The 16,688-nt window shown below is 42.7% G+C and overlaps 1 protein-coding gene across 7 annotated transcripts in view; it reads left to right on the plus strand.

The window, feature by feature from the left end:
• Positions 1–16,688, plus strand: part of Rtn3 (reticulon 3) — a 69,444-nt gene that overhangs the window by 37,399 nt on the left and 15,357 nt on the right. For 2 of the 7 annotated variants that reach the window (XM_028853684.2, XM_037207617.1), the window contains one exon: positions 1,590–3,566. The exons of 3 other annotated variants lie outside the window; for them this stretch is intronic. In XM_028853684.2, the coding sequence (XP_028709517.1) occupies positions 1,590–3,566 (1,977 nt within the window). Of the gene's footprint in view, positions 1–1,244; positions 3,567–15,013; positions 15,171–16,688 lie in introns of those variants that run through there. 2 more of the 7 variants (XM_028853683.2, XM_037207630.1) reach the window with 2 other exon arrangements.

Here is a 16,688-nt window from a genome sequence, read left to right on the forward strand (position 1 = left end):
GAGATAGACAGTGCTTTCTCTCATGTGTGGGAAAGACAGTGCCTTTTTTGGTATGGTTATTTTCATCTTTCCTTAGATTAGAAAGAGAATATTATAGTAAACGAGTGAATGGTCTTAATACATCACTCCTGTTTTTAAAAGAATTCTATTTACTGTCTTGACCAAAGAAACTCATACCAATCAGTCTTTTTCAAGTAAGAAAGATTTATTTTGGCTCATGAGTTCTGAGTATTCAGTAGGTCAGGAAGAAAAGAACAGGGTGCTGGTACTCAAGAGGCCATCTATTTTCTTGTCTGAGCCCTTACACTAGGCATGGGATGGTGCCACCCACATCCAGGGCAGACCTTCACTCCTTAGTTAACCTCTGAAACATCCTCACAGAGTGTTTGAGGTGATTCTAAATTCTGCCAAAGTGACAGTGAAGATGAACCCTCATGAGTCCACCCTTGTCAATTTGACAACCAAATGTATCACTGTAACACTGCACATCTGGCCCAGTGTAAGGCGGTGTCCATCTCCATAAATCCCCATAGCCTTAGCAGTTTCAACATTGTTCAAAGTAAGCCCAGAGTCTGTCTCCACAGAAGCTCAAGGCAATCTTACTGTGATACCCTGTTTGATTTTGGTTAAAATGGCCAGTCAGACAGGAGATTTGGTGGAAGCAGGCAGGTTTTTTCAACACTCTTAAGGACATCAGGCAGTTTGGATCCCTTTCTTAAAAGATGAAATGGGATGTTTTTAGTCTGATTTTCAGGCTCAGGAAAGATCTGCTGCCTCTCTAGATCAAGAACTCAAGCTGAGCCACTTCCTTTTCCTTCTCAGATTGTGAGGACTGTAATAGGGGATCTGTAGAGCCAATGTGTTCTGAATTGTTCAGCTTAAAAGGAAGGTATAGCAGCATGTAATAACAGCAGGCTGTTTTGTGTAGATTATGTTGCTCCTATTAAATAACGTTTCTCACAAAAAAAGAAAAGAAAAACTCCCCAAACCTTCCATTACCATCACCTCCTTATTATGCAGGGGAAAAAAGTAGACAATTAAAAAATACTTGTCCTGAGAATGTTTTGTCATTCACAATTTGTAGCATGATACTGGCTTTTGTTTTACTGTTGGCGGTTTAATGCATGTTTTGTAGGATAACCATTGATGTTTATTTTGTTATGTATTTGTGTGTGTATGCATATGTTTATATACATACATTTTGTGTGTGTGTGTGTGTGTGTGTGTGTGTTTGTGTGTGTGTGTGTGTGTGATTAAAAATAAAAAGCATGCTGCTTGGCCTGACTAGTTAATGTGTACTTGCATCTGGTAAACAATCTTTTTCTTTCAAATTCTGACCATAGCAAGATTGAGCTCTCTTTGCTCTAATGAGCCACTTTCAGAAATTATGGCTTCCTCCTTTCTTTCATTTTCTGAAATATGTAACCCTGACCTTACAATACTGCTTGGAGAAAAAAGAGAAACATTAGGCAGCCAGCTTATTCTAACCAAAGAAGGAAAAGACCCCTTGGTTCCTCTAGGTATGAAAAAGCTGGATGCATCTCAGGGGACCAATAAGGACAGAGTAGACACTCCGGTTTCTCTTACAGCTGGCGGGTCTTGCAACCACCCTTCCATCCCAGACAGTTTCCCAGAGCAGCCTGCTCTTCTCTCAAAGGAAACTGGTCCAGCAGAAGAGTGGACAGTTGAAGACCAAGAACCCAAGAACCAGAACAAGGTTCCAAGTGGAGAGGACAGGAGTGCACTGGCTCTTGGGCAGTCAAAGGCAGAACACATTTGTACACACTCCTTGTCCCCTGCTGAACTTTCCGGAACCAGTGTAGAAAAAGATTCTCCTGAGTCACCATTTGAAGTCATTATTGACAGAGCAACTTTTGACAGAGAATTTAAAGATTTGTATAAGGAGAGCACAAATGATTTGGGTGGATGGGCAGCTCCTAGTGATAGAGAATCCCCTGCAGACTTGTTGGAAATGAATGACAAAGTGTTTCCCCTGAGAAGTAAAGAGGCAGGGCGTTACCCAGCCTCTGCTCTGCTCAGTAGACAGTTCTCACACACTACAGCAGCACTAGAAGAGGTGTCTAGATGTGTGAATGATATGCACAACTTCACTAATGAAATACTGACTTGGGACTTAGTTCCCCAAGCCAAACATCAGTCTGATAAATCTTCTTGCACCACAAAAAGTACAGGACTAGACAGAAGTGAACATCGCTCAGAGATTCCAGTTATAAATCTTAAAACAAACGCTCATCAGAAAATGCCTGTATGTTCTCTTAATGGGAACACTCCCATTACCAAATCCACAGATGACTGGGCAGAAGCATCTTCCTCTCCAGAAAACATTGTTGGAAAACCTGACAAAGACTACCTCAGTTCCACAAAAGAAGCCAGCGGCAGAGATGTGCCAGGCAGTTCCCATCCGCATCCAGAGCCGCCTGGCTCTGTGCCTGAGAAATGGGTCTCAGGCTCTGAAGCAGCCACAGTGGGAGCAGGTTTACCTGATCTGAGGGATGCCTGGCCTAGCTCTGTTCTGGGGGAAATCGCAGAGGTTGATAGTTCTGGGGAGTCCGATGACACGGTCATAGAGGACATCCCAGCAGATTCCTCATTTGAGACCAACACAGTTCTGCCCCCAAAACCTGACTCCCTTCCAGGTGCTGCTGCAGAAACAAGTGCAAGGGATATCAAAGAGACTCTCAGTGGTGAGGCTGTGAGGAGTGAAGTGTGTGAAAACTCGGGAGAGCCAAGCAGTGCCTCTGAGGTGCATCAGGCCCAGCCAAAAACTACTCTCGGAAGGAGTCGGGAAGGTGAGGAGGGGTGTTCTCAAGTACCTAATGCTCCGAATAAAGTCGCCCCTGAAACAACACCTGCTGTGACTGACAACCCCACAGTTCCTTCAGCAGCACCTCCAAGTGTTCTTAGTGATACAGGATTCCCGCTAACTGTGAAAGCTTCTGTCAACTTGGAGTCTTTGCTTGGAAAATATGTTGAAGATACAGATGGTTCCTCTCCTGAGGACTTGCTGGCTGCCTTCACAGGAGCCAGGGAGAAAGGAATAGTGGATAAAGATCACAGCGGCTTAGAAGTGGTGAAGACAGCAGACTTTAAAAACACTTTGCCTGTGGAACTCTTGCATGAAAGTGAGCTAGATGGTTCTGAAATCAAAGACATTAAAAGCAAATACAGTGAGCACAGCACAGAAACAAGTGGAGGTGAGCTGGGTGTGCATGCTCCTCAAGGTGCCTCCATGGTGTCTCCTGACTTAGAGCAAGAGCAGCTCACCATCAGAGCCATTAAAGAATTAGGGGAAAGGCAGACTGAGCAGGTGCAGACTGAAGGAGCAGCTCCTGGAGGAAAACTCAAGCAAGCCTTTGCTCCACAATCTTGGCCACAGAGGTCATCTAACATCCTAGAACACATAGATGTCAAGACTGGATCTGATCTTGGAATTCCCAGAAAGCCCACTATCATCAAAGACACTAGAGTAGATCCTATTTCCAGCCTTAGCAAGACTGAAACGGTTAACAAGCATGTCCTAGCGAGACTTCTGACTGACTTCTCAGGTAACCATTTACATCAGAAATTCTGCATGTGGTTGATTCTTCTGTGATTATCATTCTGCTTTATGCCGTATACATAAAAGGAGATTTCCCTGCACACACATACTTAGTGGTCACTTAACTTGTTTCTCTATACCCGTATTTCCCAAAGCCACAGACTACTTGGTCATACTAACCTCCTAAGTTTTTAATGTTTCTGTTCTGTTTCAAGGTCCTTTCTTTATAGGTGGTCTGAGTATGGCTACTGCCTTTAAAAAAATTTTTTTTATGTGTATGAGTGTTTTACCTTCGTGTATATGTTTATACATCATGTGTGTGCAGTGCCAGCAGAGGCCAGAAGAGGCCAGTGGATCCCATGAAATTACAGTTACAGAAGGTTGGCAGCTGCCATGTGGGTGCTGAGAGTTGAACCCAGGTCCTCTGTAAGAGTAGCCAGTGCTCTTAACCTTTGAGCCATCTCTCCAGCCCCGCCCTTAAAATATTACCATGTTCTTATTTATTTACTAATTTTCGATTTTGTGGTTTTGTTTGGAGACAGGGTTACCCAGGCTGGCCTAGAACTGACTATGTAGCCCAGGGTATTGAACTACTATAGTCCTGCTTCAGCCTCTTGGGTGCTGGGATTGCAGACCAGTCTGTCTTTTTATTTTCAAAGTTTGGTTTTTTAAAATCTCCATGTTAGTTAACATTGATGGACACTTGGATTTTTTTTTTATAAGGGACTTGTAAATTTTAGTTAACAAAGATAAAAGAATTCCTGCAGGGACACTGAATAAATGTAACTTTTAATTAATTTACTGTGTTCCACAGAGGATTTATGCTCTAAAAGTAGGTGACCATTATTATAGTGCTCTTTTGGAGTAATACTTAAGAGAAACTCATTCACTCATACTTCAGACCTACTGAATAGTCTTTAGACAACAGAACATTTGACAGTACCAGAAGCTCTTCTTGTGAGCTGTTTATTTGAAATGATCCCTTTCCTAGCAGTTAGCTTCCAGTAAAATGGTTTTGAATGCTGTTTGTCTCACAAAGTGTATTAGGTTACTTTTTATTGCTATGAAGAGACACCACGACCAAAGCAACTTATAAAAGAAAGCATTTAAGAAGGGCTGGCTTACAGTTTCAGAGTGTGAATTCATGATTATCATGGTGAAGAGCACAGAGGCAAGCAGGCAGACATGGCTCTGAAGCAATAGCTGAGAGCTTCCATTTGATACACAATCAGGAAACAGAGAACAAACTGGGGTGGCATGGGCTTTTGAAACTTCAGTGGCACACCTCCACCAACATGGCCATACCTATTAGTGCTTACCAAAACAGTTTCACCAACTAGGGACCAAGCATTCAAATATATGAGCCTATGGGGGTCATTCTCATTCAGACTACCACAGAAAGTTTAAGGGGGGAAAGGGATATTTAAAGCTCTGCACATAGCCCACTTTGTGGCTCAAACTTGTAATCCTAGCACTCGGATGCTGAAGCAGGAATATTGCCTTGAATTCAAGGTTAGCCTGGGCTACACGTTAAGACCCTATTTGCAAAAACAAAGCCAAGATAACAAAACAAAGCTCTCCATAAAAAATGGCTCCGGACCTCACATCTGATACCCAAGCTTTTTACCCTTACTTGCATAGACAGTATTAGGTGCTGTGTAGACTTCCATAGTTTTTAAACTTTTTTGATACTTGATCCTTCTTTGCAAATGAAGTCATACTTAAAAGTTGTAGTATTTACAACAAAAGTTAAGATTTTGGTCAGGCACGATGGTACACACCTATAATTCTCACACCTGGGAGGTTAAGCAGGTGTTCAGTCATCCTTGGTTACATAGTAAGTTTGAGGTTAGCCTAGGATATGTGAAACTGTCTTGGGCGGGGGGGGGGGGGGGGGGGGGGACAGGGAAGGAGTTGCATTTAAAATAAACATTTATGTCTAATTTTCCTATGAATGTATGTCTTTACTAAAAACCATGGCCTCTGGACGGTGGTGGCGCACGCCTTTAATCCCAGCACTCAGGAGGCAGAGGCAGGCGGATCTCTGTGAGTTCGAGGCCAGCCTGGTCTCCAAAGCGAGTTCCAGGAAAGGCGCAAAGCTACACAGAGAAACCATGTCTCGAAAAACCAAAAGAAAAAAGAGCATGGGCAACCAGGCAGTGGTGACACACGCCTTTAGTCCCAGCACTCCAAAGGCGGAAGCAGGCACATCTCTGTGAGTTCCAGGACAGCCAAAGCTACACAGAGAAACCCTCTCGAAAACAAAACAGCAACAACAAAAAAGGCAGACTACTGGACATACTACTTAATCTTAAATTGTAATCTTTAAAATCAAGAATTAATGAACATTGTAATGGTATTTTAAAGATTAAATGTGAAAATATGATAGTGCATTGTTGAGTATATAGTTAATAGTCATATGTGGTATGGGACCTGCCTGGCATGTAGTTGATATTGGATAATTATTTGTTGAAAAACCCTAAAATTTGATGCACACCTTCAATACTAGCCCTCCAGAGGCAGAGGCAGGCAGATCTCTGTAAGTTCCAGTCCAGCCTGGTCTATATGGTGAATTCCAGGACAGCCAGAGCTATAGAGATTCTGTCTCAAAAAGAAAGAAACAACCAAGGAAACCCTAATTGTGTGTGTGTGTGTGTGTGTGCATGTATTATTTTATATGGGTGGGTAGTTGTCTGCATATGTTTCTATGCACCACATGCATGCTTTGTGCTCGAGGAGAGCAGAAGAGAGAGGACCCGGACCCCCTGGCACTGGAGTAGCAAGATAGTTGTGAGTCACCATGTGGGTGCTGGGAATCAAACTCAGGTCCTCTGGAAGAGCAGCCAAGTGTTCCTAACCACTGAGCCATCTCTCTAGCTCCCTAAAATTAAACTTTTAAAGATTTATTTTAGTTTTTTTTTAATCTCTTCAGAGTCTGTCTCTCTCTCTCTCTCTCTCTCTCTCTCTCTCTCTCTCTTTCTCTCTCTCTGTGTGTGTGTGTGTGAGTGTGTGTGTGTGTGTGTGTGTGTGAGAGAGAGAGAGAGCTTGAAGCAACCAGTTTTCTTACTCCACCATGCCAGGAATAAAAAACTCAAGTTGTCAGACCTGGCAGCAAGTCTTTACCCACTCACTGCACCAGCTCACTACCCCTGTTTATGTAATTTTAATTGGTTGGGTGTTTGGTGTGAAACCAGGGCCCAGATGGGTTTCTTTTGCTGACCCCTTTTCTCTACACTGGGGAGCAGAGATTAAATTCAAGGCCCCAAGCTTGCCAGACAAGCACAATGCCACTGAGCTATATCCCTCCCACACACGGGGGGGGGGGGGGGGGGGGCACACGCTGGCGTGCACACAGCGCACGTCCCCATCCCCCCAAATCAGAAGAATTAAAGTAACTATCCTCTAGAAACTGGAGAGTTACTTTTGAGTAATGAGGCATACAAAACTTAGGCCTTAACACCTCCTGTCTAATTTTGACATTTTTAGACTTCAGTGTAACCTTAGTCAACAAGCCTAACTGGTTCAGCATCTTCCTTTAGTAATGAAGTAAAGGTAATTATTTTGCTATGTTTTATAGTGTTGTTATAAGTAAAGAACTTTGTAAATAGTAATTATTGGTAATTCCCAGCTGAGCTATTTGATCTAGACTGAGAGATGAAAAGAGATGTGGAAGTTAAGGATGTTTCTCACTGACCAAATTTTGTTATTGGCAAATATTTTTAGATGATAGTTAAGGCAGATTGACATATAGTTAGAAGCTTAAAGGTTATCTTTACAAATTTAAAATTAAAAACCTTGTCAGTTATTTTATATTTTTTTGACTATATTTTTAATGATATAAACCATTTCAGTAAAATGCATCAACTTCTTGTTTTCACAAGGTGTGTACATGATACCCGTACACATGTACACATAATTAGAAATAAAATCTTAAGATTTGTTTATAAGCCGGGCGGTGGTGGCGCACACCTTTAATCCCAGCACTTGGGAGGCAGAGGCAGGCGGGTCTCTGTGAGTTCGAGGCCAGCCTGGTCTACAGAGTGAGTTCCAGGAAAGGCTCCAAAGCTACACAGAGAAACCCTGTCTCAAAAAGAAAGAAAGAGAGAGAGAGAGAGAGAGAGAGAGAGAGAGAGAGAGAGAGAGAGAGAGGAAAAGATTTGTTTATTTATGTATTTTGTGTATATGAGTGCTCTACCTGCATGTACTCCTATATATCATAGAAATAAAATCCCATTATATATAAGCCAACATGTGGTTCCTGGGAATTGAACTCAGGACCTCTGGAAGAACAGCCAGTGCTCTTAACCACTGAGCCATCTCTCCGGCCCTAGAAAGAAAATCTTTAGATAAAATTTTAAAATAAAGTTGTAATTTGTTTTTTATTATAGCCAGGTAGGCATCTATTGGACCCAGTCTTCTTGCACATGACTATATACTTTGAACAAAATTTTTAAATTAAAAGAAAAAGACCTGAAGGCAGTGTAGAACATACAGAAGCAAGCAGATTCTGAAAGAGTTAACACTTATAAGAAAGAATGGAATATATTTGAGCAATTAAATTCAATCCATTTTTACTGCTTGTAACCAGAAAAACAGGCTAAAGTTGGGACTTGACAGTTGGAGAAAACTGAGAGAAGATAACTTAAGTCATTCTCAATGACTAATTAAAAATTAGAAATTAAAAGGGAAGAAGGATCTGGAAAAAGGATCTAGAAGATGAGAGCCTAAAATTCTTTCTATAAAGTAATGTCTGTATAAGCTTCTTTCTAATCTCTGTCCTATGTGTGTGCATGAGAGATCCAGGCAAACCAGCTAAAGATGAAAGAACTGAGCCGTGACTTTATCTTCTGCACCAGAGACAAGAGTTTGCAAATTGGGTTTAAAGAAATATTATGGCATGCTTAAAGCAACCCCCCAAAATTAAATACTCTCCAGGGCTCAGTGGTTATAAGCCCTATTGCAGAGGGCTATGTATTTGTGATTGAGGCAGGGTCTCTCTATGTAGCCCTGGCTGTTCTAGAGCTCTTGATGACTTTGAACTCATAGAAATCCATCTGACTGCTTCCTGAATAGTGGGATTAAATTTATCCAGGTAAATATTTTTTAAATGCATACTCTAGAGGACTATAACAGAATAAATACACCACCTGTAAAACATGTTAGTTGTGGTGTCTAGAATGGAACCTAAACTAACTTTTTAAAAACCAGAAAAATATAATCCAGTCTGGAGAAAAGGGATTTATATAAAACTAAGTTTGTATATTAGAATTACATCAAGACCAACCTGGTCTATATAGTGAGGTCCAAGACAGCCAGTGAACCCTGGAGAAGGAAAGAGAGGTTATTACAGCCACCCAACAAAGTGAAGGAAAATGTTTGTATTGAATGAAAATAAAGGAAATTTCAGCCTTAAAAATAGAAACAAAAATAGCCTAGAGGAAACCCTAGAATATCTGAAGTATGTAATTCATTAAGTGGCCTTAATAGCAAAGTGAAGATGATGGAGGAAGGGATCTGTGAATTTGATGATAAACAGGGAATTACACAACCTGAAGAACAAGGGAGAAAAAATACCACCGGAAATTCAAGGATCTGTGGAATAATCAAAATATTAAACAATAGGATTCCCACAGCAGACCAGAGAAAAGCTTTTTGAAGACAAAGTGATCACAGGTTTCCTAGTTTATGAAACACACACACACACACACACACACACACACACACACACACACACACACACACACACACACACACACACACACACACGCCAAAGCAGCTCAGCAGTCACCTACTAGGGTAAGTCCAAAGACAACCTTGGAATGGAACAGGTGTCGGGGCCTCGAGACCACTCCCAGACTGACTGAGAGGACTCAGTGGGTTCAGAAACTGGTAACATTACTGTGACAGTTGATTGCTGCAAAAGGACACACAGAGGAAGATGCCATAGGTGAGCTTCCAGCTGTCAACACACTCATGCAGGAAGTACTGGACGTACTGGACTCTTCCACAACTATCAAAGCGCAGAGTTGCCATCCAGGAATGCTTGTTAAGTCCTTGGTATCCAGGATGACAAGCAATGCCCATGTGACTGCTACATGACTACTCAGACTCCAGCATCGCCACCAAGCCAAAACAGGCATTAGCCATACATAAATCATCTTATTAGACTACACTTAATCTGATCACTGTGAAAGAGCATAGCCCTGAGGGAGACTTGTAAAATGTAAACAAAAAAAGTTCATCAGGAGATATTTTATCCTTCTCTCTTGCCTCCACCTCCCAAGTGCTGGGATGTGCCACCATGCTCAGCTTTAACCCAGATTTCTGTATTAAGTAATAGAAGACTAAAAATAAAATCAAGGGGCTGGAGAAGTGGCTCAGCAGTTAAGAGCCCTGGTTGTTCCTGTAGAGGATGGCCTCTGTGGGTGCTGCACATAATGTGGTACACATACATACACATAAATACTCTTATACATGAAATAAAAACAAGTCTTTAATAATGAAAGTGTTTTTTTAGATGTGAGATTAAGGGGATTTGTTATGGGCAATCTAGACTACAAAACTGCTAAAGGAAGTTTTCCAGAAAGAAAAATTACATCAGTCTCATCAAGCAACAAAGGCAAAAGAATCAAGAATTCGAGGCCAAGACTGTCAGAATGGTAAGCCTGACAACTTGAGTTCAGTCCCCCTGAACCCACATGATAGGAAGAGAGAACCAACTCCCACAAGTTGTCCTCTGTCTTTGATGCATGACAGTGAGCTCAATCCCAGCCTGTGCTACATCATGAAACCCTATATGAGAAAAAAAAAAATGGACTAGAGAGAGATGGTTCATCAACTAAGAGCTCTTGCTGCTCTTATAGAAGACCCAAGTTTAGTTCCCAGTACCCATGTCAGGCAAAGCATAACAGCCTGTAAGTTGAACTCCAGAGGGATCCAACTCTGGCCTCCACAGGTGACCTGCACTCACTTGGAGCACACACATAGAAAGTACACTTATAAATAACTCTAAAAGGAAAAAAAAAATAGAGCATAAAAGAAGGAAGGAATCCATCCTACAGAATCTATAAAACAACCACTAGCACTGATAAATGAATTTAACAAAATTACAGGAGAGACACTGGTTAATGTTCAAAATGTAAGTAATAAAGCATATGTCTAGTGTGCACAAGGCCCTGGGTTTGATCCCCAGAACTACAATAAAATACTCAGGGGATGGACAGATGAGTCAGCAATCACCTATGACTCCAGCTCCAAGAGGTCCAATGCTCTAAAGACTATAAAGAGGGATAGGGAGTTGCAAACCAGGAAGAGCTACTGGACTCTGCCAACCCCCCCCCCCATACAAAAACAATTCCACTTAAAATCATATTTAACTCAAAAGGGCTGGAGAGATGACTTGGTGGCTTAGAATACTTGTTGCAAAAGACCAAGGTTTGATACCCAGCACCCACGTGTTTTTTAATTAACCAATATTTTTAAGACATGCTAGAAAACCTGGCAGTGGTGGCACATACTATTAATGTTAGCACTCGGGAGGCAGAGGCAGGCAGATCTCTTGAGTTCAAGATCAGCCTGGGCTACACACAGAGAAATCTTGTCTCAAGACACAGAATAGGAGCTGGGAAGATGGCTCAGATGAGAATACTGCCTGCTGTCTACTTTATACTTTTTATTTATTTTGGTAAGAGTTGGTGGCAGATAGCTGGAGAGGTAGCTTTAGTGGTTAAGAGCATGCACTGCCCTTGCAGAAACCCAAGTTCAGTCCCAGCACCCACATTGGGTGACTCACAACCACCTGTAACTATGGCTTCACCAGCCACTTGGATTCATGTATACATACACACACACACACACACACTCTTTAAAATTTTAGGTAATTAAAAAAAAAAAAAAAAGATTTAGGGCTAGGCATGGTGGCACACACCTTTAATCCCAGCACTTAGGAGTCAGAGACAGGTGGATCTCTGAGTTTGGGGCCAGCCTGATCTACATAGTGATATCCTGTCTCAAAAACAAGTAGAAAACCTATGTGTGTCTGTGTGTTTTGTACACACGAGTGCAGGTACCTGCAAAGGTCAGGAAAGGGCACCAGAACCTCTGGGCTAGTGAGCCACTGCATGTCGGTGCTAGGAACTGAAATTCAGTCCTCTGCAAAAGCTGCACTTCTAATGGCTAAACCATCTCTTTCACCCTAGCTCTCCACTCTTACTGGAGAGGGGAGTGGTGGACATGTTTAGCTTCTGGAGCTTCTCTTAGGTTCTAGTCTCTAGTCCTCTCATGTGGTAGCTTACTTCAGTGACTAGCCTATCCTAATCACAGGATCTTTTCATATTTGAGCACAGGAGGGCATTCTGTACAGGACATGTAAACCAAGTGACAAGTCTTAGATGGTGTCTTAGCATGTTGCCCACCAGTCCTAACATCACATGGTATGCAAAGTTAATTGAAAATCAATCAGTAAATATAAGAACTTAAAAAAAAAATCTTACAAGGCCAGGGTGGTGGCATATACCTAAGGTTAGGTAAGAGGACTGAGTTCAGCCCGGGCTGAATAGCAAGGCTCTGTTTGAAAGGGAGAGAAGAAAAGAGTATCTTCATGGTTTGGGACTAGGGAAAGAGTTCTTAGGTCATTGGGTGCACTATAGTCAAAATAAGTTAGTTAGACTTTATCAAAATTAATTTTTTTGTGTAATGAAAGGCATTACTAGTAAGCACTGCTTTGAGAAAATACTTGCCATAGTATATCTATTAGACTATCAGAAACTGGACTGTACAGATTAATGGTACTTCCCAAAAGAACTTTACACAAATGACTGGTAAGACAGTGTAAATGTGTCCAACACTCAATCTCACACAATTTAAACAGTTATCACCATCTGTGGGAGGCCAGCTCCCATCTTTTCCCGGGTTCCTATGAGGAGGGGAGAGAGATAAGAAATATTAGAAAGAGATCTAGATGACGAGAGGAAAGAGAGAAACACAGGATAGCTTCGGGAGGACCTGGGTTAATACCCAATGGCCTTTTCCATTTATTCAAAAGGGCTTTTTAACAATGCCAAGGGGCGGGGCAAAAGACCTCCCCCTTGCTAGATCAAAGCACCCTGCACAGCCAAGTATAGACCCTTCCAAACACCTGGTAACCACGCCCGTGGTCCAATCATCCCCTTATGCAGCCCTGCTGGGTAAAACAAGCTCAGATTCTCGGACTTTGAGTAATTTGGGCCTCCACAACTATCCATACATTTTATTTTTAGTTTATTTTTGGTTTTTCAAGACAGGGTTTTACTGTGTAGCTTTGCTATTATCCATACATTCTAATGGCTAAATTTAAAGACAGTCCCCAGTGAAGGTGAGGTGGTAGAACAATGAGTCTCATGGACTGTGGCTGAGAGTGTAAGGAAAGTTGGGCAGATTCTTAAAAAACAATACCCATTTGCCCTGTGAACTAGAAGCTCTACTGTAGAAGAGTAAAAACTCCTTCACAAAGATTTTTCTTCACGGCAGTGTTAGTAATAATGTCGTGAAGCTGGAAATAGTAATTTATCAGTAAGGGGACAAATGTCCCTTGACATAGTTGTGTGTGGTCATGGGACAACTTGTGAGTCAGTCCTCTACTTCTATCATGTGGGTCCCAGAGATGGAACCCAAGTCTGCCAGACTTGGCAGCAAATGGTCTTAGCTGCTGAGCCGTCTCGATAGCCGGACATGGCTGGTTTTTTTTTTTTTTGGTGCTTGCATCAGTATAAACAAATCTCAGAAATTGTGCTCCATGAAAAGGGCAGCATAAAATAATGTGAACTATGTCAGTTACATCTGTGTGGGCCTGTAGAGTAAAAGAACTGGAGCAGAGAGTGGAGAGACGGTGGGGTTAGTCTGCTGAACTAACAGAAAAGGTTGGTTTGGCTCTCAGTTGCCTGGGTTGCTCTCGGGCCTGTGGCATCACCCATTGCAGGGCAGATGTGCTGAAGCAGAGCTGCCAGCTTGACGGCCAGGACACAGAAGGAGAAAGCTGTCCCACAGTCTCCTCAATACGCCATAACCTCAGACCTCCACTAGGCCTCACCTCCCTGTTAAAGCTGCCTCATAACCAGTGGGCTTTGGGAGGGGACGGGGACGGGGGTCCAAACTCCACAATGAGAAAGGTACATTAGGGAAAGTGTGGTCTTTTCTATACACTGATGGAATTGAAAAGATGTCCATATTGTACATATACTTGGTGACTATATTATAAACTTTTGACCCTAGCATGGTTAAAGGCAAGTGCCTGTCATTGAGCATTCCACAGGCTTTCTTTCTGTTGTTTTGACTTTCTTGGAATGCACTCTGTAAACAAAGCTGGCCTCAAACTCAGAGATCTGCCTGCCTCTGCCACCACGCCTGGCTAGCATACCTCTTTATTAATGACCAGTGTTCCCTTTTGTAGTCAAAGCCTGTCTTTAGCCAGGCAGGTAGCAAAGGACTGTGATCCCAGCACTCAGGGGACTGAGGAAGGTCACTAGTTGGTGTCCCTACTCTATAAACTAGTCAACCAACCTAGCCACCCAGCCTGACTTTCCCCCACCTGAATTTTCTTAGATGTATTGAATGTTGGCAGGTTAAAACAAAAGACTGCAAAAAAAAAAATAAATAAAACGTGTAAATTCTGAACTGTTCTTTAAAAATGAAGTTAAGAGTTGGAGTTCTGTCAGTTTTACTTTTTCAGAATAAGCATTTTCTACACTTAATGCTTGGGTGGAGCTGGGCAGCAGTGGTGGCACACACCTTTAATCCCAGCACGCGGAGGCAGAGCCAGGCGGATCTCCTTGAGATCGAGGCCAGCCTGGTCTACAGAGTGAGTTCCAGGACAGGCTCCAAAGCTACAGAGAAACCCTGGCTCTAAAAACAAAAACAAAAAAATAACAAAAAAAAAAAAAATGCTTGGGTGGTAGCACATGCCTTTGGTCCCAGCATTCGGGAGGCAGAGACAGGCAGATCTCTGAATTTGAGGACAGCCTGGTTTACAGAGTAAATTCTAGGACTACACAGAAAATTCTGCTTGGGAGAGTAGATTAAATTCTGTTGACCCTTGGGGATAATAGGTTAAAATCAAACTGAGCTTAAAATCAAACTCTTTGCCTAAATTTGGTAATACAGCAAATAAATGGATCAGGAAATCAGCAAGGGTCACAGCTGCTGCTCCCGACTGAAATTTGCCGAGGGGCGGCTTCCATCTCGTGAGACTGCCACGAGCCACGGCAGCTCCCTCTTTTGGTGTATTATAGTTACTGCAGCTAGCATCCTTTAATCTCTTTAGCAAGAGATAGAAAACTTTTTTTTTCTTTTTTCAATAATAATAAAAATAATGCCTTGGGCCTGGTGTGGGTTCCAGGAGTTGCTCCCTTGGGGCACTGTGCGCTTTCTGTTCGCGTGGCTTCTCGAGGCTACTGCAATAACGGCCGCCTTAGCAGAGGTCTCCAGGACGGACCAATGCGGCGGGTGGTGCCTGGGCAGCATGCGATGGGAAACTGCTGCTGGACGCCGTGCTTCCGGCTGCTCTGCCAGGAAGGGGGCCTGATGCAGACAGGAGGCGGCAGTACAGGATCCAGGTGTTTGAGAGCATGCCCGAGAGGTGAGCGCTTGACTGCAGAGTTTACACATCTTCTCTCTTTTATTTATTTATTTTTTGTTTTGGTTTTGTTTTGTTTTTCGAGACAAGGTTTCTCTATGTAGCTTTGGATCCCGGCCTGGCCTCAAACTCACAGAGATCCGCCTGCCTCTGCCTCCAGAGTGCTGGGATTAAAGGCGTGCGCCACCACCGCCCGGCTTCACATCTACTCTTAAGTGATGGCTCGAAAGAGACCAGAAGCAGCCCTAGGCTACTTACTGAGGAAGAAATAGTTGATTTGTGAGAGAGGCATTATGAGTCGATTGCTGCAAAACAGACCGTGGTCAGAATATCCAGAGTTAACTTCACAGGAAGAGTTAAAATGAGAAGCAGCAGCTTGGTATGCTCCCCAGCTCGGAGCAGCCAAGGCAGCAAAACAGAAAAGCACTTGGGGCAGGAAAGGTGCACATGCCATGTACCTCCTAGCAGCTAAGAACCAGAAAACGAGTTTGGATGTTGTTTGAGAAACAGAAAGCGGCAGTGTGGATCTCACCAGATACACAGTATTGATACCAAGTGATCAAAGCAGCTGACAAAAACTAGGTCAACTACTGACCATGTATCTTTCAGTGAGACCAGAAGATGGAGGAGGAATAACTAGGATGCTTCGCATGAGGCAGCCTTCAAAACAGAAATACATTCTCTAGGCAGCGCTTAGGTATAGCACTGACCCAGGCAGGCTCTGATGATCTCTGTGGGCAAGAGAGGAAGGACTTTGTTAGTGCTGAGATGGGTAACAGTGGCAATCTGAGTGTTGCAGGTTTGTGAATCCTGTTTAGAACTGTCAGATTCTAGTATCAAACAGTCTGAAACAGATGAACAGATTAGATTGGAAAATTTTGTGACCCTGCTTAGCAGTTCTGACTAGTGTTGTTAAAAATGGACTAGCGGCACCCACTTTTAATCCCAGCACTCAGGAGACAGAGGCAGGGAGGATCTCTGTGAGTTCAAGGCCAGCCTGGTCTACAGAGCGAGTTCATATCAGTTTATATAATTTGTGGCAGGCAGCTTTTCTTTTCCCTAAGTTTATGAACCAATATACGAGGCCAAGGAATGCCATTGACATAACTCAGCAGATAAAGGCCAAACCGGACCTGAGTTCATGCCCAGAACCCACATGGTTGAAGGAGAACACCAATCCCTGAAAGTGTCTGATATCACACATGCACACTAAATGAATGCATGAATGAATGTAAAATAAAAAGCCAGAAATACAAAACGTTCCCTGATTGTTCCCCGACTTTGCTGAGGATTGAACATGGGTTTCTGTAGGCACACTCAACTGGGCTTTCCTTAGTATATTTTCTTTTTTGTCTAGCAGCAGCAACAGTACAGTGTCCTGAAAAGGGAAGTCCAGATGAGATCTAGATCTCGTAGAGATAAATAGGACACTTTATTGTGAATAGACATTAAGTCATGCTGTTGTTTGCATGTCAGTATCATTGAAGCTGCAGTTTTATCATTAGAAATCACTAGAGATGT

This window comes from Peromyscus leucopus, chromosome 1, assembly GCF_004664715.2.
Source record: "Peromyscus leucopus breed LL Stock chromosome 1, UCI_PerLeu_2.1, whole genome shotgun sequence".
In the NCBI taxonomy this organism is placed as follows: Eukaryota; Metazoa; Chordata; class Mammalia; order Rodentia; family Cricetidae; genus Peromyscus; species Peromyscus leucopus.